This window comes from Grus americana, chromosome 12 (assembly GCF_028858705.1).
Source record: "Grus americana isolate bGruAme1 chromosome 12, bGruAme1.mat, whole genome shotgun sequence".
Lineage (NCBI taxonomy): Eukaryota > Metazoa > Chordata > Aves > Gruiformes > Gruidae > Grus > Grus americana.
The window spans coordinates 7594365-7621373 of NC_072863.1; the positions used below are offsets into that span (position 1 = coordinate 7594365).

Sequence of the window (27009 nt, forward strand, 5' to 3'; positions counted from 1 at the left end):
TCACATCAGGTTGGTGCTCAATCCAGCAGCCTTGATCAGGATTTGCTTTGTAGTTCGCAAAGCTTGATCAGCCAGAGGGATCATTGCATGGTGATGTGAGATGCTCCATTTCCCAGGTGCTGAGCATGTTCCCCAGCCCAGAGAAGCAATCCAAAATGCTGAGGTCACAGCGCAGAATGCTTGATGTCCATTAATTTTATTTGAAATGGCTCCTAGCAAATAGGTGAGAGATTCACTATATGAGTATGATCATTATCCCTTACCACTAGCATCTGCTTAGGGCTTCTCCGTTTATCAGACTGAATTATGTAGAGAAATTAAACTGCAATCTCCATACTATCCATTAGCTGGAACTCTATTTGCATATAGCAGTTGGGTTTTGGCAATCAAAAAGAGGAAGATTCTGCACAGCAAGCTGTCTGCCAAAAAAAGATCCTCTGTGTAGTGCTTAAGACTGTGTAGGAATAGGAATGGTAAAAATAAGATGGGGACCAAATTAAACATCCAGTAGAATAAGGATGTGCCTGTTAGATAATAGGCTGTGTTTTGGCCCTGTATTTAGTATTAATCTCATCTGTAAATCTTTGTGGCTTTTGTTAAAACACACAACTGGTAGTAAAGAAATTTGTCCTAGTGTTCCAACTAAAACAGCGGCAGGCCAGGCAATAAGGAGATGTGTGGTAGATTTATTTGGACTGATTTTATAGGCATCATTACAAAACAGTGGCAGCAAAACTTTAGACATGGCCATTTAATCATTGATTTATTTTATCATAATGCAATAGATACCTCTAGATGCCAGTATGAATATAAAAATATAATTTGAAATGAGTAGTAACTACTTGTATTAGTGAAACTTTATCATGTCTGGAATCTTAAATTTAAGGCCTAATCCTGCTCCACCTGAAGGCAGGGAGAGTTTTCTTCCTATTTAACTGGGAACATAGCAGGAACCATCATGACAAAGCTAATTTAAACTTGCTGGACTGCTTTAAAGGCATATTGTAAAATTTCTACTATATAAAAGAGCAGAATCTGGACCTTTTACAAACCACTGCCTGCAGAAAAGAGAAAATTTCAACTTGAGAATAAGCCAAAGAACCAATGAAAAAGTACACTGAGGAGCAATGCCGCTACTGTATCTATGTGAGTTCCAGAATTTCTCAGGGGATATATGTCTCTATAGATATTTTATGAGGATAGGAAAAGCATGTTCATGACTTGAGTGTGTGTTCTATGGACAAACCGTACACCTATTGGACATTAAGCAGCAATAGTTGTGTTGTATAAAGGTACTTAGAGTTTACAATTTCAGATTGTAAATGATACCTGACTTTTCCAAGCCTGTGCCAAGTCAGAACGTTCTGGGAGATGTTTCTGGGGGAATAAATACCCTCAGCAGAGGCACAGCTCCGTGCAGCACGTCAGCTCTGCCTACCCTGTTTCCAGAGAGCGACTCTGACCTGCAAGTCTTCAGAGAGCCCAAATATGATCTGCCGCGTGTGTGTGTCGACTGCAAAAGCCTCATGTTTCACTTCACACTTGGAGCTTGTGAGGCCTTGCTGTGCTTGGGGCAATCACGTTTGTCCCTCTGGGCAGGAGAGTTCAAGGAACCATAAAAGGGTATAGATGATGCTCCACTGTTCAAGCTGCCATGCTGGCTTGTTGCCACTCAGTTTCGATGACTCCATCACAATCTTGGGAGAAGCACGAAAGGTATGTAATTAGAGCAATTTACTATATTTGACTTTAAATTGTGCCCTCACACTAAAGGGAGTCTTGAATTTCACACACACACACAGCCACTCAGGTGGATATGGCAGCATTTGCACAGGACACATCAGACTTCTCTGTATTAAACATCACTAAATCTTCTTCCTCTGGGTATCTGATTTATCTGGAGGTGCAGAATTTTTTTCTGATTCAGAAACTCAGAGAACGCTGTCAGTGAGAGGTACAAGCTCTGTGTGAGGGCCACATATGGGTAAGTTTCTGCATGGCCTGGTGTGTACCTTGTTGCCTATCAGTTCTGTCACCACAGCATCTGAGTGCTTCTCACCTTCCCGTATTATAGCTGTAAAGCAATGAGGTGACATTTTTCCCTGTTGTAGTTGGGAAAGTGATGTACAGGGATACTAAGGCTCAGATTCATGTTTAAATATTTGCAAGTTAGTTTACAAAATTTTATTGCAAAGCCAGACCTTATGTGATTTACCCCCAATCCAGAGATGCAAAGTGAGGAACTGATGAGGGAATCTGAAGACTTAAGTCAGCGTCCCAGCCCCAAAGAATACCCTCTCCGCTAGAATACTTGAGCCATCAAGGTAGCTTTAAAAGTAAAGGCTGTGCAAACTGTACCCAGGCTGCAATAAGCCTTCATGCAAATCCCCTTATATTTTGCATGCATAACACCATATTTTATTACTGTTTTAACTGACACTTCGAAGCCTTGCAAACTAGTAAGGGGAAAAACTAACTCGTTTCAAAACAGCAGGGTAAGCTTTCTCTGCCCACCAGCAGGTACAGTTGCTCTGCAACACGCTGAGCTGCTGCCTCCTTCCAATGTTTAGTTCGAGTGTATCATCAGCCTCATTTGGTCAATGTAATAACTACTCCTGTAAAATTTAACAGGTCTCCTGGCAAAGGTGAGAACTGGTAATGTAAGGCAAGTTCACTGTCAGTACTAAGCACAGCGTTTATCAGTGGCTTCTGGTGCTGGAAAGACCTTGGACCAGAAGTGTGAATTGTCTGTAATTCTCATCAAAGTCACTGCAAGTGCCTTTGAACATCAGGGTCTAAGTTGTATCGGACAGCTGAATCTCCTTGCTGGGGCCCACTGGCTACTTCTGACAACGCTGGCTCAGCCGAACTGCAGCATCTCTCCTTCCCCACTCCTCCACTTCCAGCTCTCTGGTTTCAGTTGTTCAAGTGTGACTGGAGAGAAACAGCCAAGAGAAAGCCCAAATTTTTGATCCTCCTGGCAGGTCTCTGAAGTGTTAAAAAAAACCATCACAGAAAAGCTGAAGTGAGGCAGTCTTATATCGACAGCACCCGAAGTCCACTATCATCAGAGGGTTTACTGAATCTCCGTGAGGCAAAGCTGACTCTGCCAGGACAATTCCTTAGCTCCAGAAACAGCGCAGAGCTTGTTCATGGTGCAGACAGATGCATGGAGGTCTGGAGGAGCTCTGCTCGAGGACTTGGGGTTCAGTTTTGTGCTTTGTGCATTTCTTAGGGGAAAGTCATTGAATAAGTGCAAGTTTTCCAAGTGGCAGCTTTGATCCTGGCTCTTCAGTTTCAGCTTGAACAGCCCTGATTTTCCTAATCACACCTGATCTGAGTGAGGTGGGACTGGGACTTCACCCCATGCTGTGGGCCAGCTGAGGCTCATTACCTGTTTACCCAGGTCATGTCCTGCCTCCTAGCAGCCCGGCCACCTTTTGGTTGGGGCAGGAGCAAGGCTGGGACCCCGCTGGGCACGGTAAGCTGATCTGCCTTCAGCTGTCCCCGGCGCTGGGCTGGAGCAAGGAGAGGGTGAAGGGGGAGGAATTCGGCTCCGCTAAAAATAGCGGCCGCACAGCCCCGGTGGCTGCTACGTCTCAGGCCGGGCCGGAGACCCCCGGCACCCCGGTGCGGGGGCTACATTTGCGGGTGCATTGCTTCCCCTGTCGTGGGGGCAGGGTAAGTAGAGTGTCCAGAAGCCACGGGGAGAGCCGTGCCCTGACCATATTGCCTTCCTCCGAGGGGGTGCCTAGCCCTGCCTTGTTCCCTGCTGGTTTTGGAGAAGTCTATCATGTTCCCCCCTCCAAACAGGCCACTTTGGGGGGGAGGGGTTGGGGGAGTCCGGCTGCTGCATCGAGGGCTTCCCCAGGCACTTCGCGGCTCGCCCTTCCCAGCACTTTATTTTCGGCGCTGCCGAGCAGGGCCGGGCTCCAAGGGGCAGCGGCTGCATCGGGTTTCCCCCTCCCTCCCTGCGCAGCCCGCGGGGGGCAGAGGATGGGTGGCCGCGAACCGCGCTCCCTACCCCGACAGCGGCCTCGGTCGTAGGAAGTTTTACCCCGGCCGAGGAGGACGGTGGGGGTGGGGGGTGCAGCGGTTTTGTTGCACGGGTGAGAGGAGCTTCGGCTGCTCTTGGGGGGTCAGCCCCGTCCCACACCCCAGGGCAGAGCAGCAGGGCTGGGAGCGGGACGGCGCAGGCTCTGCGTGTTCCTCGGTTAAAGGGAGCCCTTTTCCCTCCAGGTTCCCCCCCTCCCAGCGTCCCCCGGCTCTTCGCACTCCCGCGACGGCAGCAACAGGCTGCCGAGCTCGGGACCAGGCGATGCTGGGGGCCATAGCTCTGGGCCCGGAGCCTCCCCTCTGTGGGTTGGGGGGGTGGGAGCGGCTCCCCAAGGGGAGGGCAGGCCGGGGCTGTGCCACTCCCAGCCCCATGCTGGAGCACCGTCCCGGGGCCGGAGGGCAGCGGGGATGCGCGTTGCCCCCGTCGGTACCGCTTCATGGGGGTCCGGGCTGGGCGATGGGGAAGGGGATGCGCGGAGCCGAGGGGACAGCTCTAGCTCCAGCCCTCCTTGCTGCCGGCGAGCGTAAATCTGCCGCCTCTTCTGCAGTGCCGGCGACTCGCGTCCTCCTCCTCCCATCCGCGGCTGCAGCTCTGCTCCTCCATCCCATTATTATTAGGGGAGGACGCGAAAAGAAAAAAAAAACAAAACCCAACACACCCAAGCAAACAACCAAAGCCCCCCCCCCCCTCAACTCACAGTACCCCCTCCCCCCGGTCGGTGGGACTTCCAGGACCGGCTGCGCTTCCCTGGCCCTAGGGAGGGGAGGCAGAGCCGGGGAGGCGGGGGGAAGGAGGGGGCCGGGGCCAGGCAGACACAGGGAAAATCGCTTTTGTCTCCGGCACGGCGAGCGGCGCAGGGGCTCGGTGCTGCGGCTGCCGGAGCCCCCCGCTCAGCGCTCCGCTCCCGCAGGCACCGCGGCGGCGCCGCCGGGCTCCGAGGCACCGCGCCGGGGAGCGGGCAGCTCGCCGGCTCCTGAATTTCTTTTCCCCCTCCCCTTCTGTTGGTGTTATTTCTGCCTTTTCGGCGTAGAGGATCCCCCACACGCACGCACGCTGCCCCCCGCCCGAGGTTTCTTTGGGTCCAGCCGGAATCCGCGACGCTCCCGGGGATTTTCCCACCCAAGCTGGGGTCTATGAGCGGGAAGGTGATCAAGCCCAAAGAAGAGAAAGATGCTTCCAAGGGTAAGGCAGGCGCAGCCGCTCCGATAAACAGCATGTTCCCTGGCCCGACCGCGGACGGCCCGACCTTACCGGGGCTGGGGGGAGCGGGGGGGAGGCACCGCTCCGGTGAAAGTCCGTAGCTCGGGGGATCCCCGCCCCGGGCACGGGTGGGGAATCGGCTCCCGGCTGTGCCCGGCGTGCGGGGCGCTGCACCGGCACCCCGGCACGGTGTGTGAGGGGGCCGGGCTCAATGCGGCACCGGCGAGAGTAAGTGCCCCCCCCCCCGCCCCGGGGAACCGGCTCGGCCGCGCCGCCTCCCCTGCCGCGGGCCGGGCGGGTGCTCGGCGCTGCCGGCGGCCCCGGCCCTGGCCCCGGCCGAGGCGTTCCGGGGCGGCAGAGCAGGGAGCCATCGCCATGGAGACGCGGAGCTGGGGCACCGCCGGTGCTGAGGGGCGGGGGTTGCATGCAGACCCCCCCCAGCTGGGGCTGCGCACGGGCGGCTGCCCCAACCCGGCTCGCCCCACGGGACCGGCGGGGCAGCCGGGGGCATGCAGGGGACGGGGTGCCCGCTCCCGGGGTGCATGCCTGGGGGGGCTACGGTGCATGCAAGGTGTCCCTCTCCGGGGGTGCATGCCTGGGGGGGGGAGCGGAGTGCCCTGCTGCGGGGTGCATGCACGGGTGGTTCTGCCCCCCTCTCTGACGGGCTCCGCATCCCCCGCGCAGCTTGCTATGCGGTGTTACCTACACTCAGGGTTGTAGGAGTACATTCGATAAGTAGCTGGTGTGTGTGCGCTGGGTATCTCTCCAGTAAGTAGTTTTTCTATGTATTTGTAGATAAATCTGTGTATCTTCTTAAACGTGTATCTGTGTGGTAGGCTGGTGCTGGTGGGATAACCCCGGTGGAGGGTACGCTCTCCGCCTCCCTGGAGGAGGAAAAACCGCTCCTTATTTACTAGTTTTATAAAATGTAATGGGCACCTTTCTGTCATTTACTTTTTTAGCAGCCTGAGAGGCCAAATCAAAGCAATTAATCCTTCCTATTCTTTTTTAAAAAAAACTTTTTGGTTTCTTGATTTTGAAAGTTTGTGCTTAACTGGATTTTTGAGACTTTTTTTACTGTTCTTTTCTCCCCTAACTCTGTCTTTTCAGTTCTATGTTAGGTCTTATGTTCAAAACCTTAGCGTTTTCATCAGATTTTTTTTATTATTTTTCACAACAACAAAATAAAGTTCACCATTCAGATGCATTGCAAAACCTTACATTTTCTAAGTAAATATTTTTTTGTCTTGACATTATTTTCTTTGATGTTCAGTATTTTTTTATGGTGGCCTTATTCACTAAAATGCTCTTTAAATAATTTATTAAGCAATGCAGAACAAAAGATTCCTGCCTTTCTGAGGAATTATTTTGCATGATTTAGAACTATGTTATAATCCTACACAAAAAAAAAAAAGCCATGCTTGTACTATACTTGCTTGAAAGCTTGTTTTTTAAATCAAACTTACATATTCCATTTTGTGCTATGATTGTAAGTTTTAATGACGTATTAACTTCATGATTTAAATTGTCTGTCTATAGGTTTTGGGAATTACGTGTATTTAAAAACGCTGGGGCAAAGGCATTTGTATCTGCTGTTAATGAGTCAGTAGTGACTTAGATGGGCAAGGCTTTGATTCCTGTGGTGACAGTGTACCAGGAGGTGTATATTCTGAGAATCCCGAGAAAAACAGTTGATGCTGGTACTCTGCTTCCAGGAGAGGCTGGTACACTCTTTGAGCTCATATAAAAACTTTCACAAAGTAAAGAGGCAGTTTTAGATACAGCAGGAGAAGCCAGTACATGTATGAGGTGGTTTGGTACTGCTGTAGAAAAGTGAGTGATGGTTATGGTCTGTGAAACAGGCTTTTAAAAAGGGTCCAGGTACAATGGTCAGGAGGTAGTATTTACCAGTTAATGTATAGGCTGTATGGCATTCTTTAGCCTCTTGTGTCATAGACTAAAATAGGAGATGTTTTTTCCTCTGAACCACCTGAATTTTCTTTTGGTGATTGTGCGTAACACTGCTCTTAATGGGAATGTTTAATTTGGATCTAGCCATGGTAAGAACAGGCTGGTTTGTTTATTTTTAATTTTTTGTAATACAATGAAACAGTAATTTGTCTGGAAAGAGTGGGATACAATTTGCTGCATATTTCTGCAGCTATACCGTGGCACGTGGTATACTTCAGTCCTGACAGAAGCCCATATGTTTTTGAGTTAGTTAACCACTCTTTCCAAGAACAATGTAATCAGGTTTCATATGAGAGTAGCTTATTGTGGTGATATGTTTATGTACCCCACATTCTGTAAGACGTATGATGTAGTTTTAATACCTGCTGTAAATGCAGGTGTCCCAGGGTTATATTTGCATTTAAATGTGGAGTATTTTGTTAGCGAGAGTAGTGTCAGTTTTTCTTACTCCTGAAGCTTTCTTATGCATTACAGGGTTGTGCGTGAGAAGAGACTTTGCTGTAGCTTTCTACAGAACTTGGGGAGATTCAGCCCTAATATAAAGTAGCTGCTTTGTGTAAATTGTTGAAGGACACTTTCTACAGCCAGATTTTGGGGTGGGTCTTTGTAGAAAAACTTGATTTATACATAACCTTGAAAGGCCATGGATTTTGGTAGGAATCAGCACATCCAGTGCGAGTAGTTACTGTCTTGCAATGGGTATTTTCAGTTAAATTACCCTCTCTTGTAAAGGCTGTGGTGATATTAGTGGAGTTGTGCAGGTGTAACGGAAGTACCAAAATCTATTTTTAAATAAATAGGGTTTTTTTCACATATTTTCTTCAGCCAAAGAGGAAAGTAACTCCTTGCTTCAGTCCTGCCTAGAAAACCCAGTGATGAGTGTTTTGCTCAAAATTTGGCTGCTTTTAAAACTGGCTGTGGATGTTTGAGAATTAACTATCCCAGTCTAAAAAAAGCTTATGGATTAACATAATGAAGTCAGGGATGTGCACCTTTACTTTCTGCAAAATGCTGCATTAACTGTGAATGTATAAGATTATGGTATTGATTTGTTTTGTTTTGTTTAACTGTGTGAGTGTTAGAGAGCTGCAGGATACTGTAAGCCCAGGTAGCCTCCAAGCTGTCTCCCAAAGGTAGCTTGGCAGCGCTGCTGCTCCAGAGCGGAGGCTGTTTGTGGTAGCAAGTGGCTTGTTTCTGAGAGCAGCCTCGTCCCAGCTGTGTTGGTGGTTTCAAGCACGGTGCAGGTTCCTATGTCTCTTCTCAGTTTGTACTCTCTGGGATTGCCAGGAGTACGAGGATCTGGGTAACAACAGCTCAGCACCCTGCAGTGGTAGTCTGATGGTTGGTAACAGCTCTTCTTCAATGGAAGTTAGTTATGTGCTCAAGAGATACCCCTAGGTACGTTCCCACTGGCAGCAGTGCAGCTCTTACCAGTCGGGTTCTTTTCCTCATAGCTGGTGTGCAGAGAGCCACGTGTGTGGCAGGACAGGCGACTTTCCCCAATTCCACCTCAAAAAGCTTGTGCTTTGGATTCTGAGAACAGTATATTCAGTGTCCCCAGTGAGCCTTGGGGCTGTATCAGCACAACCTATTTTGAATGAAATATTTGTTAACCTTTTATTTGGAGGAGAGGCATGGGGCAGTAGGAGAACATAGGGCATTAGAAAGTGAACCGAGACCTGCTGAATCCTTGTACTTTGGATCTGGGCCTTAAAGAGCTTGTGCTGTCTGGTGTTACAGCCAGACTCTTTCCAGAGGCTGCTTTGCAATTTGTGTGGCTCCTCCAAGGAAAGTCAAGAGACGAAGTAGAGAATCTGAAACTAAATCCGAGGAATGGATTCATCTGAATTTGTTTTTCTTTTAACCAATTGGATTATGTACTGGTCCTTTCCCCATCGAGGCAGATATGGGGGTGTGTGTGTCTTTCCCTGTCACCGTCCTCTCACTGCAAGAAACTTTGATAGCTTTGCCTAGAAGTCTGATAACCTCAGCCGTAAGCAGTGAGAAAATGCAGAGTATGTTTTCTTCTCCAGAAAGCAAAATAGGAGGAGTATTTTTGAAGCTGATAACTTCTAATCTGAGAAGAGTGCATTGAAATAGTGACAGTAACGGTAAAGACTTTGGAAGTCTAGGTACTATTCTAATTTAGTGACAGGAGAAAACAAAGCACTTAAAGAAAGCACTTGGCAGGAAAAAGAGAAGTCAGAATTTTGAGGTGTCTATTACTGCTTTTCCTAGCATTATGGGAATATAGTATAATGCAGCTTATGATTGAAAGGTCTGTAGAAAAGCTGACAAAAATAAAGAAGCTGATCTCAATGGTTATATTTCTATAGTACTGAATCATGAGAAAGTAACTTACTTCAGGGACTGAAGAAGAACAGCGCAGAGGCAACATGTAAGCTGACCATGTCTTGGTCTGAGTCCACTGAATCAAAATTAGCAGCAAGTGCAGACCTGTGTGAGCAGGGGGAAGGGAGCACGGTGCTAGCACTCTTATCTGCTGCTTGGCCAGCTCAGGTGGGAGGCTGGGCATTTCTTTGTCTTTTTAGCAGAAGTTTGGGTGTCAATTCTTTTGCATCCCAGACAAAAAGCCCCAGCAAACTGCACCAGCAGCCACAGTTTGACATATGAACTCGAGCCTCCATTGAGGCAGATGTTTGCCAGCAGTAGATTGGGTCTTATTGTGGTCAATTGGTGCTATTGACTTACACATCAGAACTTGTGTTTGTATCATAAACATTTAATGATGCTAAAGAATGAGTAGTTGAACTCAATGGTTTTATTTTGTTCACTCCACATTAGAAATCTCTGTGCCTCCTGTCTGAAATCTGAGATTGCAGATCCACTTTGAATAGATGCCTGCATCACCCACTGGAAAGCGACAGCCAAAATCTGAAGCACGACCCACCCCATCTTGGATATTAATGCTGCAGGTTACAACAGATACTCAGCTCTTGGCTGAGGTCCTGATCCATTCAAAATTCCCATTGACACCAGTGGGAGTTCTCTGTGTCTGCCTGTGGCATTGCCTCTGATTAGTGGGTGGTTGTTAATGTGCCCATGCTTGGAATATTTACAGTAACTACCTCCTGTTATGACTCATTATCTGTGACTGATTTTGGTTCCAAAACTACAGTAACTCTTTACAAAAGATACATTTATAAAAGAAACATCCTTCCCTCTTAAATCCCCAAATGGTGGTCCCTGACAGCTGTTGGTAAAACACCAGCAATTAAAAAATGGAAGTGACCTTTGAGATCAAGATGCCAGCACATTTGTGCCGATGCTCTGTAACAGTTTTCAGTATTAGCTGAAGAAATCCACAGTAAGGCAGTATTTTAGGGACAAGCTCCAAACTTTGGGGTTTGTTATACTGTATGTTCTCGTATGGCTGCTGCCCGTGGCAAAGAACGTGTGTTGTTCGGAAGGTAGTAAAAGATAGTAATCTTTTTTGCTTCTAGAGGAAAACTTAATAACAGTTGCTTCTTGGCAGATGCCACATCTCATCTTCAAAGGAAAAATTCCTAGGCAGATGAAGCCTGGGGGATGAGTAGCCCCACAGAGCATTGCAGGGGGCTGCAAAGGGGTGAGTACCAGCATCCACAGCAGATGCATAAGAATTTGTATGGCTCAGGCTTCTGGCATCTCTGCTCTGTGGCCACCCACAATATGCTGGAGACTTGTCATTAGATGTATTTGTGCCATTTACTGTGATTTCCTGCAAGGCATTGGTCTTACCCCTACGCTTTGGGAATTTTGTGCCACAGTGTAGTCTTGGGTCAAATGAATGTTAATTTTCTTCCTCTGTTCCTCACTGTGTATTATTGCTATAGCGTATTTAGGAAAAGAGATGGCTCCAGAGTTATATGTACCACTTCGTCAGGAGCAAAGACATGGCAAATCCTGTTCCTCAGTCTCTTCCCTGCAAGCGGTGACTCCGTGCTATTATAAAATCCTCTGTGAATCTAGATGGGCGGTGAATCCTGTGTGCAAACAAAACATTTCTAAGTCTGGGAGGACAAGATTCCCATCCTAGATGACATAGAGCTAAGTATTTTCAGACCAGGATCTTTGTGTTTGTGACTTAATGTATATTGGAGAGGAATTGCTCTGTTGATTACTGATGCTTTTACAGATTCAGCAGTTGCATATTTATTTTGCAGGACTGAAGCTTTCTTAGCTACTTGGATCCCTCGTAGTTGAGCATGGTTCTAGGGTCTGTGTGCCCCAAACATTGTTTTTCTCTCCTCAACTATGTCTCTTGGTCTAATGAAATTCACCACTTTTCCCAAAACGTGTATTGGCCAAGCTTACACGAAAAGACATATGTTGAAAAACAAAATGAAACAACTAAAGGAGTATGTTATTTACAATCATCCTTTTATTTTTTTGTGTGGTAACTTGGGTAAAGGGTTTCCTTGAATTGGCTGTTCTGATTTCTTGCTCAATATTTGTATTGTTTTGCTGAGAGAAATGAAGGTGAAAATAATTTGAATTACACCCTCAGGCAGGTAACAATTCAGTTCTTTTCATGAAGAGAGTGTAAAGTGAGACTGTTCTCCACTTAATTAGTTTTGTGAGAGTGATGTATAAGGCAAGGTCAGAGCTAAAGGAAGAAAGGGCTGGCATGGATTGAACACTGCTTACGTTGTTTGAATAATTAGAGCATCACTCTGAGGTGGGAGGGAGGAGAGGGACTGAAATGAAATGGGAAGAGGAGGTAGTCCTGAAATAGCAATTGAATTGCCATTGGTCTGGGTTGCATCACACATACACCGTTCAAGATTGACTAAATCCGAACTAGTGGTGGTTCATTACCTTTGATGCTGTGGTTGTGATTGTAGCTGAAATGAACAAAGTAATCTCTATAAATACACCTTCTGTGGCCCAAGTAATCTCTAGATGCTTTTCAGCTGAAGCTTGACGTAATTGATATAAGGCTCTGTTGGTTGCTTTAAGAAGAAATTGTTTAACCAATACTTGGTATTTTTCATATACGTGCTTTCAGTTACCACCCAATTCAGGACAAATTTATTTTGTCTCAGGGGGATCAGATCAAATTTATGCATCGTTTAATCCTCATCTGACCTGAGTGGTCCATGGGTGTTTGCTGGCTTTTGTAAAGCGACTGCTTCGCTTCTGTGCATTGCTCTTAGATGCCAGCACAGGGAATCCTGCTGTACATTGCTGTATGGCTCTGGTGGGCTTCTGTCTCCCTGTTCGTGTAAGCTTTAACAACTGAGACTGGCAATGCAGACATGGGATTTCATCAGCAGTAATGATAGTACCTATGTGATTATTTTTCTAATCTTCTTCCTCCTCCTCCATCCCCCTAAAACATACTGTGCCAAGAGGGAAAATACTCATGTGGTGGGTTGACCTTGGAGAGCTGCCAGACACTCACCCAGCCCGTCTCTCACCCTCGTCAACAAGATGGGGAGAAAAAGAGATGGAAAAGCTCATGGGTCAAGATGATAAAGACATGGGCAAAACACCTTCAGCTTTATTGCCAATAAAAATAGAGTTGATGTTGAGAAATAAAGACAAAAACTAAAACACCTTCTCCACCCCCCTTCCTTTTCCCTAGGCTCAACTTCAGTCCTTCATTCCCAACTCCTGTACCTCCTCCCCCTGCACCAGCAATGCAGCAGGGATGGGGAAGGAGGTTCTGGTCAGTCCACAGCAGCTCCCCTCTGCCACTCCTTCCTCCGCATCCTTTTTCCCTGCCTCAGTGTAGGTCCCTCCCGTGAGCTGCAGTCCTTCAGGAGAAACGTGCTCCAGTGTGGGCTCTCCACAGGTTGCGGTTCCCTCAGGAAATGCTCACCTGCTCCAGCCTGGAGTCCTCCACCTGCTCCCCCATGGTCTCCCCAGAGGCTGATGGGGAACCCCCGCTCTGGGCCTGCAGCACCTCCTCCCCTCCTCCTGCGCTGGCCCTGGTGCTTCCAGGGCCGTTTCTCACACCTTTTCCCCTTGCTCCCGGGCAGCGTTTTTCCCTATCTCCGATACACTTTCCCAGGGTGCCACCAGCATTGCTGTCGGGCTCAGCGGTGCCCCGCAGTGGGGCGGTTGGGGAACCGGCTGTGTCTGGCTGGAACCGGCTGTGTCTGGCTGGGGGCAGCCCCGGCCTCGCCTGACAGAGGCCTCTGATGACACCAGGGCACTGACACACAATTCAACTTGCACGGAGACTTGATGACAGAAGAGGGCTTTACGGCTCAGCCTCAACTTCTGATGACGAAGGTAACCTGCTAATTGCACTTATTAGAGCGGGCCAAGCGAAAGGAATGAAACAGAAAATTCCCTCTTTCTCCTGGACCAAGAAGGCCGTTCCTGTTGTGGTAGAGGTTTCACCCTGGACGTCAGCTCCTCAGGCAGAACACGGAGGTGACGGCTGGGAGCTCTCCAGTTCTGGGAGGTTCATGGAGGTTTTATTCACATGCTTGGTTTAATGATAGAAGTTTAAGAGTTCTGAACAGTTTTCCCCTGCCCCCTGTAGCCTGTATTTGCAAATCTGGTGGTAATTAGCACTAATCTGGTTTTGTTAGATTTTTTTTTTCTATTTGTTTTGTGTATTGAATCCTTAGACTTTTTCCCTTTTTTGTCTTCTGTTGGAGGTGACTTTTTCCTCAAATTTTTGCAGTATTTCTGATTGTCATTAAGTGAAGGGAAAAACTACAGGCCTTTTTTTTTTCTTTTCTTTTTTCATAAAATAAGAAATATACAATGGAAAGCAAGTATGAAAGAACCAGTAAAGAAAGCTTAACAGGAGAGGGACAGGGAAAACAGCTGCTAGGAGAAGGGAGCATTGCAGAATGAGCTCCAAGTGATCTGCAGCATGTCATCTGCTCGTGCCCGGCCTCAAACACTCTCTTACCTGCCCAGCAGACACACAAGTGGAGAGGGAGCTTTCTTCTGATTTTGTTTTTTCAGCCATTTTTTCAGGAGTTATCAAAATCTAGAAAGGTGGTAGGCACCTTGTTTGATCTCTGTGTAGTTCACTGGTACTGGCCACAACCTTTGTTCAAGTAGTTTAGGCTGGATTTACTTTCACATGTTGTTGATGTGCTGTCAAATTGCTGATGTAGAAACATTTTTTCTTTGGATTTTACATCTGCTGTGAATTTCTGTACAGCTATCCTTTATGTTCGATAGACATACAAATTTCTTATTTTGCTCTTATATCTCAATCTGCCCAAGCTGTGCTACAGTACTGCCTCGAAAATGTTAAATTTTTAAAGTGTAATTATACACAGTGCTCCGAACTGCTGTCACTTATACTTTGTTCCTCCAAGTGCTACAAGAAAATAAGAAACTGTGATGGAGCCAATTGCCACTGCAAGCCATTGTCACTTCTTATGGAGTGCAGAGCTGGAATACCTGAACTGTGAAAGTCTCTTTTCTAGTGAAATACAGATGTGGTGGTATTTTGGGGAGTTGTAGTATTGGTGGGAATTGCAGGCGTATGCACTTCCTGGGGGAATCATGATTTGTAATTGCTTGAGACCATCACATAGTGCAGGTGCTCCGTCCTACCCCCCACTGCAGATGTTGAAGTAACATTTCTTCTGACTGTAAACAGGAGAAAGGTCTCTGCACTCATACTGATGTACAGTCAGTGCAGGTTTGTCATGTGCTCTACTTTATGTTTGCTTCTCATCTTGCATACCAGTGACTGAACGTTCAGAGCCTGCTGGAAATAGCTAACTGTTTTCAAGTGATGGAGCGAGGAGCACTGGAATGACTTTAATTTGCTGCTGCTCTTTTCTCTTCTTTCACCTCTGCCCCCTGTTTGTTTTCTTAAGAGAAGATGTTATTTTTTTAATTTATTTTGGTGGAAGTCAATAAAAGATGGTAAAAGTGACATAAGTCAGAAGGGATCAAATAGCAAGTCTCTTCTTGATCACCTAACGGGAAGGCTACAGCAGCAGAAAGACTGTGATATCAGTCCCAGGAGCTTAGAAAAGATTTCTGGGATGAAGTGTGACCTGTTTCTGTTCCACTCCAGTGTCAGGATACTTCCTGGCCAGGGAGGCCAATAAAGCAATAAGTCTATTTTAATGTTGGAGTTGGGTTGGTATCTGGCCTCTTGAGCTTACAGGCTTGTGTTACTTGGCCACTGGGAAGTTGCATCTTTGGGTTCTTTGGCTGAAAGAGGAGTTTGGGGCTTTTTTTGTTTGTTTTGGGGTTTGTTGGGTTTTGGGTTTTGTTGTTGTTTTTGGGTGTTGTTTGGTTTTTTTTTTTTTCCAAAATATCAGTGCAGAAACCATTTTTCAAGTTTTGTTTTTATAATTGTGTCTTTGGGAGGAATTTCTATCACATGATTTCTGGGATGTTGGGAGTAACAAACTGGTATAAATAACAGTCTTTTCATGTAGGATATTCAAGTATTAGGCAATGGAAAGTAGCAAAAGCTTTGTGGATATTGATGCAGTAACTCATACACAAGGAGAGAACAGCACAGAAAACAGGAGGAAGGTAAAATTGTACTTTTCCTAGTAGTGCATTAAAGAACAGTAGATGTTCTTGTTTAGGACGCTTAATTTAAGTGGCAGCAATGAATGTACAGGAGAGCAGGATTATGCAGAGCTGTGAAAATTGTCGTTTCTGTTTCATGGCAACTTTCAGGGTTTAAACATTTGTATTTGTTCCCCCATTGGGACATAAGCAAAACTTCTTTGAAGCTACTCAGGAAAAAGAGGCGTACCAGAATTATTTTAAGGAAAAAGACCTGTGAGGTTTTCAATCTGTGTCCTTGTTCCACCCTTGATCTGAGAAGCCCTCCAGTCAAAACTGGGATGTTTTTGCAAGATTTTTGAGTATGATTAGAAAAATTGGTTAGGCACTTCTGAACAATGTTAGAAGTAGGTTTTGGAATATAAGAAGTTTTGTTTTGTTTTTTTTAAAAAGCACAATTTCAAGTTGGTGTGGAGGATGGCAGAAAGCTTTGTAGTGAGGCAGGGAGGTTTTGGATAATGTGCCTTTTGGACTACAAGTGTCTTGTTTTTATTTCACTGCACATTGTATGGTGAGGGATGAACTTTGAATCGCTTTCTGATTTGTGGAAGGAATAAGAGATGCTGGGATGAGAATGCAAGTGGGAGAAAGTGTGATGGAGTGGCAGAAGAAAGCAAATCCCGTGAAAGTTTGAACAATAGAAAATTAGCTTTGAAAAGGCTCTGGAGAGCACGAGGAAGCTGAAAAATGTAATGGAAGAAGGGATATGATGGGCATAATTTATCACTGTTTCCGGGAGTATAATCATAGCCGGGCTATGTATTTTCTCACTGCAGAGTGTGGATTTATGAAGACCTGAAAAGAAGCAATGGGGGTAGCTGAGGCAGGAAGTGAACAGTGGAAAGAGTTTCAGTGGAGCCATGGTCAAGGGAGAGATGAAGTTAGCAATGACACAGAGATGGAGATAGAGAGGCACAAGGAGGAAAAGGAGCTTATGAATTTGCTGCAACTCCAGGGCTTTTCATAAGAGGACCAAAGAAACGGGTTTATTGTCACTGTTGCAGGAACTGGCAAAACCATTAACATTTGAGCCACTGAAGCTGTTGCAAATATTGAGCATATAAAGACAAATACCTTGGCATACCAGGTTAACTTGCTGAGTGGATTGCCTGAGTAGGTTTTCCACTAGTTGGGTGTTTTGCAGATTGTCAAAAAGTACCCAGATTGTAAAGTGCCAGGAGAGGCTGAACCTCGTATCACGAGAGACAGAACTGGGCTTACAAATAAAAAATAATAGAAAAAAAATAAAAAAAATATTGTTCAATAGCTCCATTGAAAATAGACGAAGGGAAACTCAGCTCTGTGGTGTGTAGTGGTCTGGTCAGTCAGAGCTCAAGGATCTAAAAAAACTTCTGTCATCTAGTCTGATTTTTCACCTCTTCAGTGTACTGAACTGGGAGTATCTTTGCATTGCTTATTAAAATCTGTGTCTTATGTGTATTGGTTCAAACACCCAAGAATGAAACTATTTGTTTAAACGAAGTTTTCAAATCATCTTCCTTCTATGCCTGATTTTCCCAGAGGCTGGCTCTCCGTTTACCATTAAAAAAAAAAAAAAAAAAAAAATCTATCCTGGACTTGCACCAGGCAGAGACAAGTGCTACCTTAATAACCAGTCCTGTGAAAGCCCACGTGTTTGCACCAGTGTGAGCCCTGTGACCCCCAAAAGTGAATTACTGGAATTACTACTTGGGTTTTTTCCAAAGCTGGGGAGCTTGGTCACAGAGAGGATGAATACGTTTACTGTGGTGAAGGTAATGTGTAGCCTGGTGCACACGCAAATTTCCATTGAATTTAAAGTGTGCACTTCTACCAGACTTCCCTGAATAATTATCAGGTATAATTATTTGGGATTTGGAGGCCAAATCTTGCTTTTGCTGATGAACCAGCTTGAAAGAAAATTTAGACACTTGTATTTTTTAATGGCATAAACGGTGTTATCTAATGTAGTAGTATTGAAAGCAAAGAATCCCCAACAGTCCTGTCTTTGAAACGCTTAGCAGTAATACCAGGCTGTAGTGAAAGCACACAGGTTTGACAACCTAAAACACTGCAAAAAAACCTTCATGATCTGTCCTGCAAGGTGCCAAGCATCTCTGCTTTTCATTTACCCAAAACCATTTAGCACTGTGGTTTGGGCCCCGTATCAGCGAATGTCACGTATTCCTGTCATGTCATGTTCCCACTATCACAAATTCTTACATTAAATGTGTTTCAGAAGGAGCAATTGACTGTGTATGAGGAAGACTGAGTGAGTGACAACAGGCTTATAAAAGAAATCAACAAAATGTAGTACACTTTCATCCCTCTCATTCAGACATGTATGAGCGAGCTGTTTGTCAAGGTAGTATCTCTGTCACTAAGGAGAAGATAATGCATTACTCTTCTTCCGTAAAGCTGTTAAAATTGTTGCTCTGTTAATTCATCAGCAAATTATTACGTTCAATGTGAAACACCCTATTCTTTTATATATCTTTTTCTTAAAGCGCTTTGGCCTCCTCATTAGAATCTCTATTACTGTTTTTATTCTTTAAACATTTTAAACTATCACTGTGCATGGGACATATGTTTGAATAACTCTACAGGTAAGAGACTTCGATAACTCATCTGTGTTTATTTGGGTGACGCCTTACAAAGAGCAGAACTTGAACCAGTACTGCCTTGTCAGGTTAGACTGAAACACGATTTTTGCTGCTCAGTATCGGCCTTGCTGAGTAATATCCTCAGTGGCAGCGCGGTATGTTTTGCATTTCCTGGTGCTGACCGCTGTTGTGATGAATATTTTAAATGTTTGGTCTCTCTCGAATTTTTTTTCTTTTAGAAAGAGTAGTATTTTTGTGTTTAATCAATGTTATGTGTTAAAATAAGCCTGAAGATGGCTAGAATAAACTGTAAATTTTGTATTGAGGCTTGATTCTGCAATATAGGATTTGTGTATGTAGGACGAAGTGCCATGATAGTTCCAGCAATTTTAATAGAGACTGAAATATATAAGACAAATAGATTTGGCTCCTGAAATCTGATCTTGCAAATCAGCAGAAAACCCTGTTGGTGAATAAAAAGTAGCAGAATCCTGTGTTTAGTTTGCATCTTCAAAGATCCCCTGGAAGATGCTGCAACTGAAACAGTGTGGCATGGAATTTTACAATGTGCTGTGCTGGATGGCCTTGGAGGCAGCTGCCGCTTCTCCAGTTCCACTGTATTATGGTAGTTTGTACTTCAAAATTTGGCTTTGGGAATTATGGTATCAAAAGTGTGTAATGCAGTCTCCTCTATTCTCTTCATCTTTATCTCTTCCTTATTTATGTTTTACCTCTATCCACAAGCATAATGGTTATTGACTCAAAGGTCTTGAAGGATGGTTAATACATTGATACATATGGTGGGAATAGAGTCTTTAAAAGGTGGCGGCATCAATTTTTTACCCTATTACCTCCATAAAGTATGGAAATACTAGCTTTGTATGCATTTTCTAATCAGTATTTAGATTTGCCATATGCTATAGGATGTGTCTCTGTTTTACGATGTGGAGAGAATGGCTCATGCTTTATAAATTCAAGCTAATACTACTTTGATTTGTGTAAGTTTATTGCCAGATAAACAATATCTTTCTATGGAACACGACTGTGCTTGTAGACTTAATACCCTGGCTGCATGGATATGAAAAATCAGTGGGTTGGCTGATGATTAGGCCCAGCTAACACGATGTCTCAGAGCACCAGGCAGTTTGAAGCTTACAATCGAACTGTGGGATGAAACTAGATCTGCCTTTGTTTTGAACTTTTAAGTCTCATAGCAATGAAGTGGGCTGCCCTAGTCTGCCCAGCTTTATTTTCCAAGATGTAATTATTCCTTGCTCACTGACTTGAGTAAATCAATTAAAACTCCGTGTGTGTGTAACAAGACTTTGACGTAGGCTAATTGATCAGGACATGCAGGCGTATGAGAAAGGCATGGGGCAGATCTTAAAGTAGAAGACAGAAACTTCGTGAGCTTGCTTTTAACATGGCACGGTGGTAGCTAATTTCCCATCTTCTGTAACAATAGGCGTTTTGCTGGGTGCTCCTCTTTGCTTGTACTCAGGTTAGTCTTTTTTTTTTTTTCAGCCTCTCTTATAGGAATTGGGTCATATCTTGATTGTTTTCCCTTCATCTGGGAGAGAGGTTAAGGGTATGTGTGAAGGGAACCTCAAACTCCCTTTTGCAGTTTCTCTTCCTCTGTGGGATGCTATCCACAAGTTGAGATAGGATGACAAACTTGTAAATCCTTCCTGTGCTCTTGTAAGGGACTCATAAATCATAAGGACCTACTTTTGATCAGCCTAAAGCACTGGAGCGTACAGCAAAAAAAGGGAGCGGGCACCTTGCCAATCTTTCCTGCAAAAAAAAAAAAGTGCAACCCTTATCCCCAAAACGGGCAGTTGGTCCTACCCACGGTGTCCCGACACACAGCTCACATGGCATGTCTGCTGCGGGGCAGGGGAGCAGTGGCTTGTACTGCAAGAGCAAACACACGAGCCTGAGGAGCAGAGGCAGGAAAACCAGCCGCTGTTAAGGACCCAGCCTTCCAGTTGGTCACGCCATGATATTTTTAGAGTTATAATAGTTTCTTGCCCTTGCTTTTCCTCCCCAGAAAATAATATCTTTGCTCAAGCTGCATTCGAACTATTAGGAATTGATGAGTTGAGTTGTTTGTGATCCTGAATCCAAAGCAATGGTACGTATCGCTTGCCGCATGCTCTTCCTTTTCAAGCCCAGAGGAAGAGCAGATGAAAAGCAGTATTGCCAAATCTTATTTTTAGCTTCTGTCTTATGGAGATTTTTTGTTGTTGTTTGATTGTTTGGTTTTTTGGGTTTTTTTTTTTTTTTAGATTTGGACTGCTGCTGTCAGGGGTGTACAGAACAGCATCATGCTGTATGTTTTTTCTAGCAGTATTACTTGGTGGTCAAGCCTGCTTGGCTAAGTGCCCTGTGGCTGATGTATCCATGCTGTTGATGTGACTGGCACGCTGTTCTTGCAAGGTATCCTGTAAAATAAGCACACTGCCTTGGGCAAAATTAATTTCTTGGTATTGATGTAGTTATTGCATTCTCTCCTCCTGCCCCTTGCAAATATTGCTGTTGTCACATTGACTACATTTTATTGTCCTGGATGAAGCTAGCTGAGTCAATTCTGTAATGCAGATGGCATATAGATATGTAGGGCAGCCTTGGTAGACACCCATCAATCCCACGGCTTGACGTGGCACTTACCAATCTAGTGGGATATTTCTGTTTGGTTTGGCTAATGTTCCCAGCATGCCTGCTCTGCTTGGTTAGGTGAGAGGACTCGCATTTCATGAAACATCTGTAGTGCTCTGTGCAATGTACTTTTCTCACATGCTCATTGAAAACGTTTCTACTGAGAACACTTGGCTTAAACTGCTTTAAAAAAAAAAATCTTTATTGATTGCGTGTCTCTGCACCTTCATTTTTTGGCTTCCCTTCAGGTTTTCCTCTTTCTCTCCTGGTTTTATTCTTGCTCTGGGCCAGGCTTGCTGTCAGATAGGAATGGGAAGTTGATGCAAATCCTGTGTCCATGGTGCAGACCAAACTCTCTTGTCTTTGCCCCTGTTACTATTAATGCCTTCCTCCATCTCTTCCAGCCCCTTCCGTCGTCATACTGACAGCTAAATTGGAAACTAACTGCAACTCTGCTCTAGTAGTATTTTGCCTGAGGTGCTAACAATCGACTAAAACTGACTCAGATCATGATTTTAATTGGTTTGATTTTTGCCATTGGCTTTAGAAAAAAAAAAAAAAAGCTATTTTAGTCCCTCTTCATCCTTGGTCAATTTTATTAATCCGTCCATGGTTTTAAAAACCTCAAAGACTTTCACCATAGCGAGGTAAATGTTTCGGAGTGAGGCTTACCCTGACATGCTGATGCACTGGTGGTATTTGGTTTTTACTGGGCAACAATATTCCTGTTTGGTCATGCAGAAAATTGCCAATTTGAGGGGACATGACACCTATTGATTACTGTAAGAAGTAGTTTTTCATATGAGATTGGAGGCATTTAAATGCCTTTTTTTTTTTTACTTTTGTTTCAATTGTACTACCTGTGATATTTTTCTCCTTGAATTGCTGGTCCTTGCTTTTAGAACCAACGGAGGATTATTCAGCAACCGTAACTGCAGAGATGAGTGATGACACGTGTTTGTGCTGTTTTGCTGTGGGACGAGAGTAGTCAGTTTGCTTTAATTTTTAATGCTTCGATTCTTTGGCAAACACCAGAGGTGTTGAAACTACTCACTCATGCAAAAAATAAATTATGTATGCGTACAGGTTTGGTGCCTGAAGGCATTTTCATGGGGTGTGCCTTCGGGCACGCAGCTTAAAGAGCCTAGACTCCTTACGCATACACATCTATACAGTGAAAGGACAGAGACAGCCTTCTCTAGGGGTCCATATAGACTTTCTTCAGTGTGTTACTCCCTCCTGCCACCCCAGCTGCAGTTTACTGTTCTCTTTGTTGGGCTGATATAACAAATTGTAGGTAACTTGGAATACCAGTGAGAATTGTTTGAACATCAATACACCAACATCATCTTGGATAGCAGATATTGAATTTAAAATATGCAAGCAGCTTTGTTTTTCTGTCCATAAGGTCCAGTTGGCTGCAAACTTTGGCTGCCCCATGTTCGATGGTTTGAATGTCCCTATAGCTGTAGGTTGGGTTTGTTGAACTGCAGTGGTTTAAGCTTGTATGAGATGTGATCAATAACAAAGGCAATTCAGGCACTGGTTAATTTGAAGTTTTATGTCCTTCATTTCCATGAGACATATTTGTTCAGTTACACTATCTGCTAATTGTATTTCTGAACAATTTCTTGCAGAGACCTGTAACTGTGTGTTCTTGATATGAAAGCTGCATTATTCTCTAGGGGACATAATCAGTTGGTGACTTACTGAGCTCAGCTCTTGCTGTCTCCTGTTGGCCTCTGTGGTAAAACTTGAATTTTAGTGGGTAGAGCAGAATTTTTCAGTATTTTTCTGTACTTTTTGAAGGAGGTGCTTACTGGGAAGCTTTTCCTTGCAAATAGATGAATTGGTTGTGATTTTTTTCCCCTACCCTGAGTTATTTAAAAGCCGTAATTTGTCAAGAATTGTTTTTTGTGCTATTTAAAAATCACCAAATGGAAATAGCTGTGATCCATACAGTCCGTTATTAGAAGGCTCTTCTGAATTGGAAAACCATGTCTCTTTTGAAAATATATCGCTTCAAAATGCAAATCCTGCTGGCTGGTGCTGGACTTTAGATTTTAGAGGTGAGGGGGAGTTTGTGCTTTCCTGGCATATGAAGAGCGCCTTCTCTCACAGCCTCATCAGGAGCAGCAGCTTGTGGAATGAGTATGAGTCCTTTCTAGAGGTGGTGATGAGGCCAAAGAAGGATCTTGACTTTTTGTGGTATTAATGGGCTGAAATGGAGGAAGGGAGGCCTTGACTGGCACAGACAGGGCCTGTGAGGTATAAAATTCAGCCTCTAAATTATGGTCTCACACCACAAAGTGCTTGATGGCACTGAGGCTTCTGGGGCATCATAGACAGGACCCACTCCTCCACAAGTTTATTTCTTTTTCCTGCATCAATATTTATGGATCTTCCCCTGCCACACTGAAGGGTACTGGATGTTTATGGGAGATGTGGGTGAGAATAAAATTGGGGGATGAATGGGATGTTCAGGGCAGTTCACAAACCTATCCCTGTAGCACATGAAACATTGTGTTGGGGCACTGCTGTGGGTATCGGGTATTCTGGGTTTTATTCACCTTCTTAATCACCAGGGGTTTGGTAGCCATCAGAGGGAGGATGATGGGTGATAGTAAATGGTCCTTCATGGCCACAGCTTAATCCAGGTTTGGGCTGGCCTTGCTGTCCTGTAACTAAGGCAGTATGGCCAGTACGTCTGGCCAAGGGCTCCACCTCTGGGGGAGCAGTGTTGTGCCCAGGTGCTGTTCAGTCCGTTTGTTCGGTGTGGAAAGCTTTCATCTCTAATCTTTTGTGGTTCCTCCTTAATCCAAGTTAATGGGCTTCTTCAAGGAGGAGCTGGGTAAATAGCTAGTAGTATACAGGTGGCATTGTGAGACGATTTATTAGTCCTCTCTGATCTAAAGTAGTAATAATAATAAAAAACCCCTATGAAACTCTACATAACCTATCAGAAATGACATTTTAAAGAGTACTTATCCAAAGCCCAAAAGATTATTGCACACTGTGCCCTCTGCCTGAGAACAACAGGTATTATGTGAATGAAACCCTTCTGATCAGATTTATCTTTCAACTTTATCTTCCTAAAGGTGAAGAGCTGGCCAGAATAGGTTTATTGTAGTTGACTGTCATCTTTAACTTCTAAGTTCCTAGCTTTTAAACTGCTAGCAAAATTTAATACCTGTACTTCTGAAGGCTTCTGTGCTTTTGTTTTATTTTTTTTAAACTGAGCATACACATGTTCTTATGGTCAGGGTACTAAGTCATTACATCCATGTGTTGAAGGAACAAATACTCAATGCTCTGGTTTGGAGCAAAAGGGATGGTGGAGTGTATTCCTGCACTTGCAGAGCAACTAGATACTCAGAGTTGTTTTCAAACCCATTAACTCCTGTTCTCAGTGTAATACACATAATGTGTGAAAGCTTTCCTTAACTGAATAGTATCTATTTAATATTTCATATTTCAGGGGTTTCTTCTTTGCTTCATGTGTATGGGCTCCACCACAGTGCTTTCACCCTGAAAGTAGATCCTCAAAAGACTAGATTTTCCAGGCTGCTTAGCTAAGTAAATTCTTCTCATTAATAATAAGGTCTGCACAACGTGGTGCTTCTCATTCCAGTGGAAAAAACCCTTTTCAGTGACCATATGCGCCCTCTAACTGCCTTTATTCCTTATATTGGCGGTTATGCAAGGAAATCTATCTACATACCACTCCAACTGTTCATTTTCTGTATTTTCATAGAGCAGTGTTGCTATTAAATAGTGAAATGCTGATAAAACTTCTCAACAGATCAGGACTAGCTGAACAAAAATTGTAGCTCGAGCACTGAGCAGGCAGGCAATCTTGAAAGCAAAACGTCAGAGGAGAATTGTGCATTTAACTGCTGACGTTCAGACAGGCAATACAGATTACACAGTTATTGCTTGTTATTGAATTTTTTTTCTTTGTCTCCTGAAAACACTTCTGGGCATCTTTCAAAATAGCATCTCTCTGTCCCTGAATATGTTTAGAAAAGCTTAGCTGCTGAAGAATCTTAGCATGAAATCTTAGAGCTTTGCATTGGAGGGGAGAGATTAGTTTAGTATACCTCACAAAGGGTGCTTATTTTCCTTTCCAGTACTATCACATATTCATTATATCCTTTTCTGGGAAACTAGTCTCCCTGTGAAGTTTGTGTAATGGTTGTGAGGTTTTCTTTTGTCCTCAAGCTTTAGTGATCTAGAGCATTTCACTTGTCTGAGTTTTTATTTTCCTGTTCCTGGTAAATATGCTCAGGCTAAATCCACAAGTCCTCAGTAATGCCTCTGTGATGGAGTTGCTCTGTAAATACACTGTGTTTACCTGGTTATTGGATGTTTCTTGCATCTGTGTAGTGCTTTTGGCTATTAGGTGTCTGCAAGGTAAACAAACAGAGGAGAAGGAGAGTGTCTGGAGATGAACAACTCCTCAGCAAATGCCTGTGAGTTGTTAAATGACAGCGGTAAGGCAGGAAATCGAGGAAGACCAAGAACCAGCGGATGTATAAGCTGTTGCCTTTCACAGGAGACCCCCCTATACACACAGCTTTCACTTTTTTTCCTAAGTAACTTTGTTCTTACTACAAAATCAACATTTCTGTGCTTTTTCTTGTTTTATACCAGTGAATTTGGAATTTGAAGGATGATCATGCTGGGAAAGGCCTGCAAATGTACAGGACCTCCCCAGACCATGGGATGCTGAAGTACCCTCTGTAGAAGGGAGAGGGAACATCTGCAATGCACACCAGGATGTTCTGCATTTGTGACTCCAGCTGTGAACGGGCTGGCACATCTGCATGGCAAAACACAGCTCTGTGCAGAGTCACTGCCTCAGGACCTGGAGGCTGCGTGTCTGTCGGCTTGCTGCTGTGTCCTGTGGCTTTAGCCCTTCCTCCGACCTGAATATACAGTTCCCATTTTGAGAGGAGCTGGCACTTGCCTGCAGCATTCTGCAGTGTGATGTGTGGTGCAGTGCAGATATACCCCTAAAGGTGCCAGGAAAACAAAGCGATACAGGTACTGTTGATCATGTTAAAGTAGAGAGATGCAGTTTAAAATTTTTACTTGAGCAAACCCGCCTACATTGAAATACCAAGTTTTTCAGCAGTGCATCAAACCTGCTGCTCAGCAGGGTCTCTCTGTCTGTGGCACCACTCCATAAGGGTGCTGATGGGTTTTTTATCCTGTATATCACGTGCTGTCTCTGGTCCTTTGAACACTCAAGAAAATAGAATAAAAAGAGGCTTTTGGGCAAGTAGCGCTCTCAGACTGAAACAGGCATCTGTTGAAGTTGAGAGTGGTGTTCTCTATGTGTCCAGAGATAGAATGTCTCCAGCCATTCACTGCTTCATGGGTCCCATAGCAGCAGTGCCTTGACGTTAATTTGGAGCTGGCTTTGCAGGCAGGCTGCTGCGCTGTGCATCAGCACCAGCTTCCAGGTGGATTTGCACGCCCCGGTTGATCCCAGGATGTTACTCTGGAATTTCTCAGGGATTTTCACACCGTCTGTCTTTAGACCTCCTGTTGTGAGGTTGTCATGGGGTGAGTGTCCTCAGTAGTCAGGAGAGCTCTAGAGCTGGTGCAGACTGATCAAGTCCCACGCTTACCTCTTTCCCTGGACTTAACAAAGAGCCTTGGTCCTGGAGCTGGAGCATGGCTGGGAATGCCCATGCCCTTGGTGTCTGTGATTTTATGATCTGTTATGTTCTCAGCCTCTCCCTGCTGACCCTTTTCCACAGGTCCTGCCTTCTTGTTCCACAGCTGCCAACCTCTTGTCTCCCCCTCAATGCCATTCTTCCCTCCACAGGTGCTAACCATCCTTTCCCTCAAGCTGCCTAATTGAATAACATAATTAGGTTAATTAAGAGCAATTGTCTCTAACCTGTATTTAGCTTGGAGTTTGCTTCTGCTTTGTCAGATCTGGTGAAGGGATCGTGTGCCAAAGACTTGTCCAATCTTTCTTAATAAATTAGTCAAATAAATGACATAGTCCTT

At 44.6% G+C, this 27009-nt stretch overlaps 1 protein-coding gene across 4 annotated transcripts in view; it reads left to right on the forward strand.

Moving 5' to 3' along the window:
- The first annotated feature begins 3583 nt into the window (after positions 1-3583).
- FGF13 (fibroblast growth factor 13) overlaps positions 3584-27009 on the forward strand; it is a 261574-nt gene continuing 238148 nt past the window's right edge. Inside the window, exons 1-2 of one of the 4 annotated variants that reach the window (XM_054839777.1) lie at positions 3584-3681; positions 5088-5239. In XM_054839777.1, coding sequence (XP_054695752.1) covers positions 5191-5239 — 49 coding nt within the window. In that variant the 5' untranslated portion in view covers positions 3584-3681; positions 5088-5190. Of the gene's footprint in view, positions 3682-4852; positions 5240-5364; positions 5486-5557; positions 5661-27009 lie in introns of those variants that run through there. The other 3 variants (XM_054839784.1, XM_054839780.1, XM_054839778.1) reach the window with 3 other exon arrangements.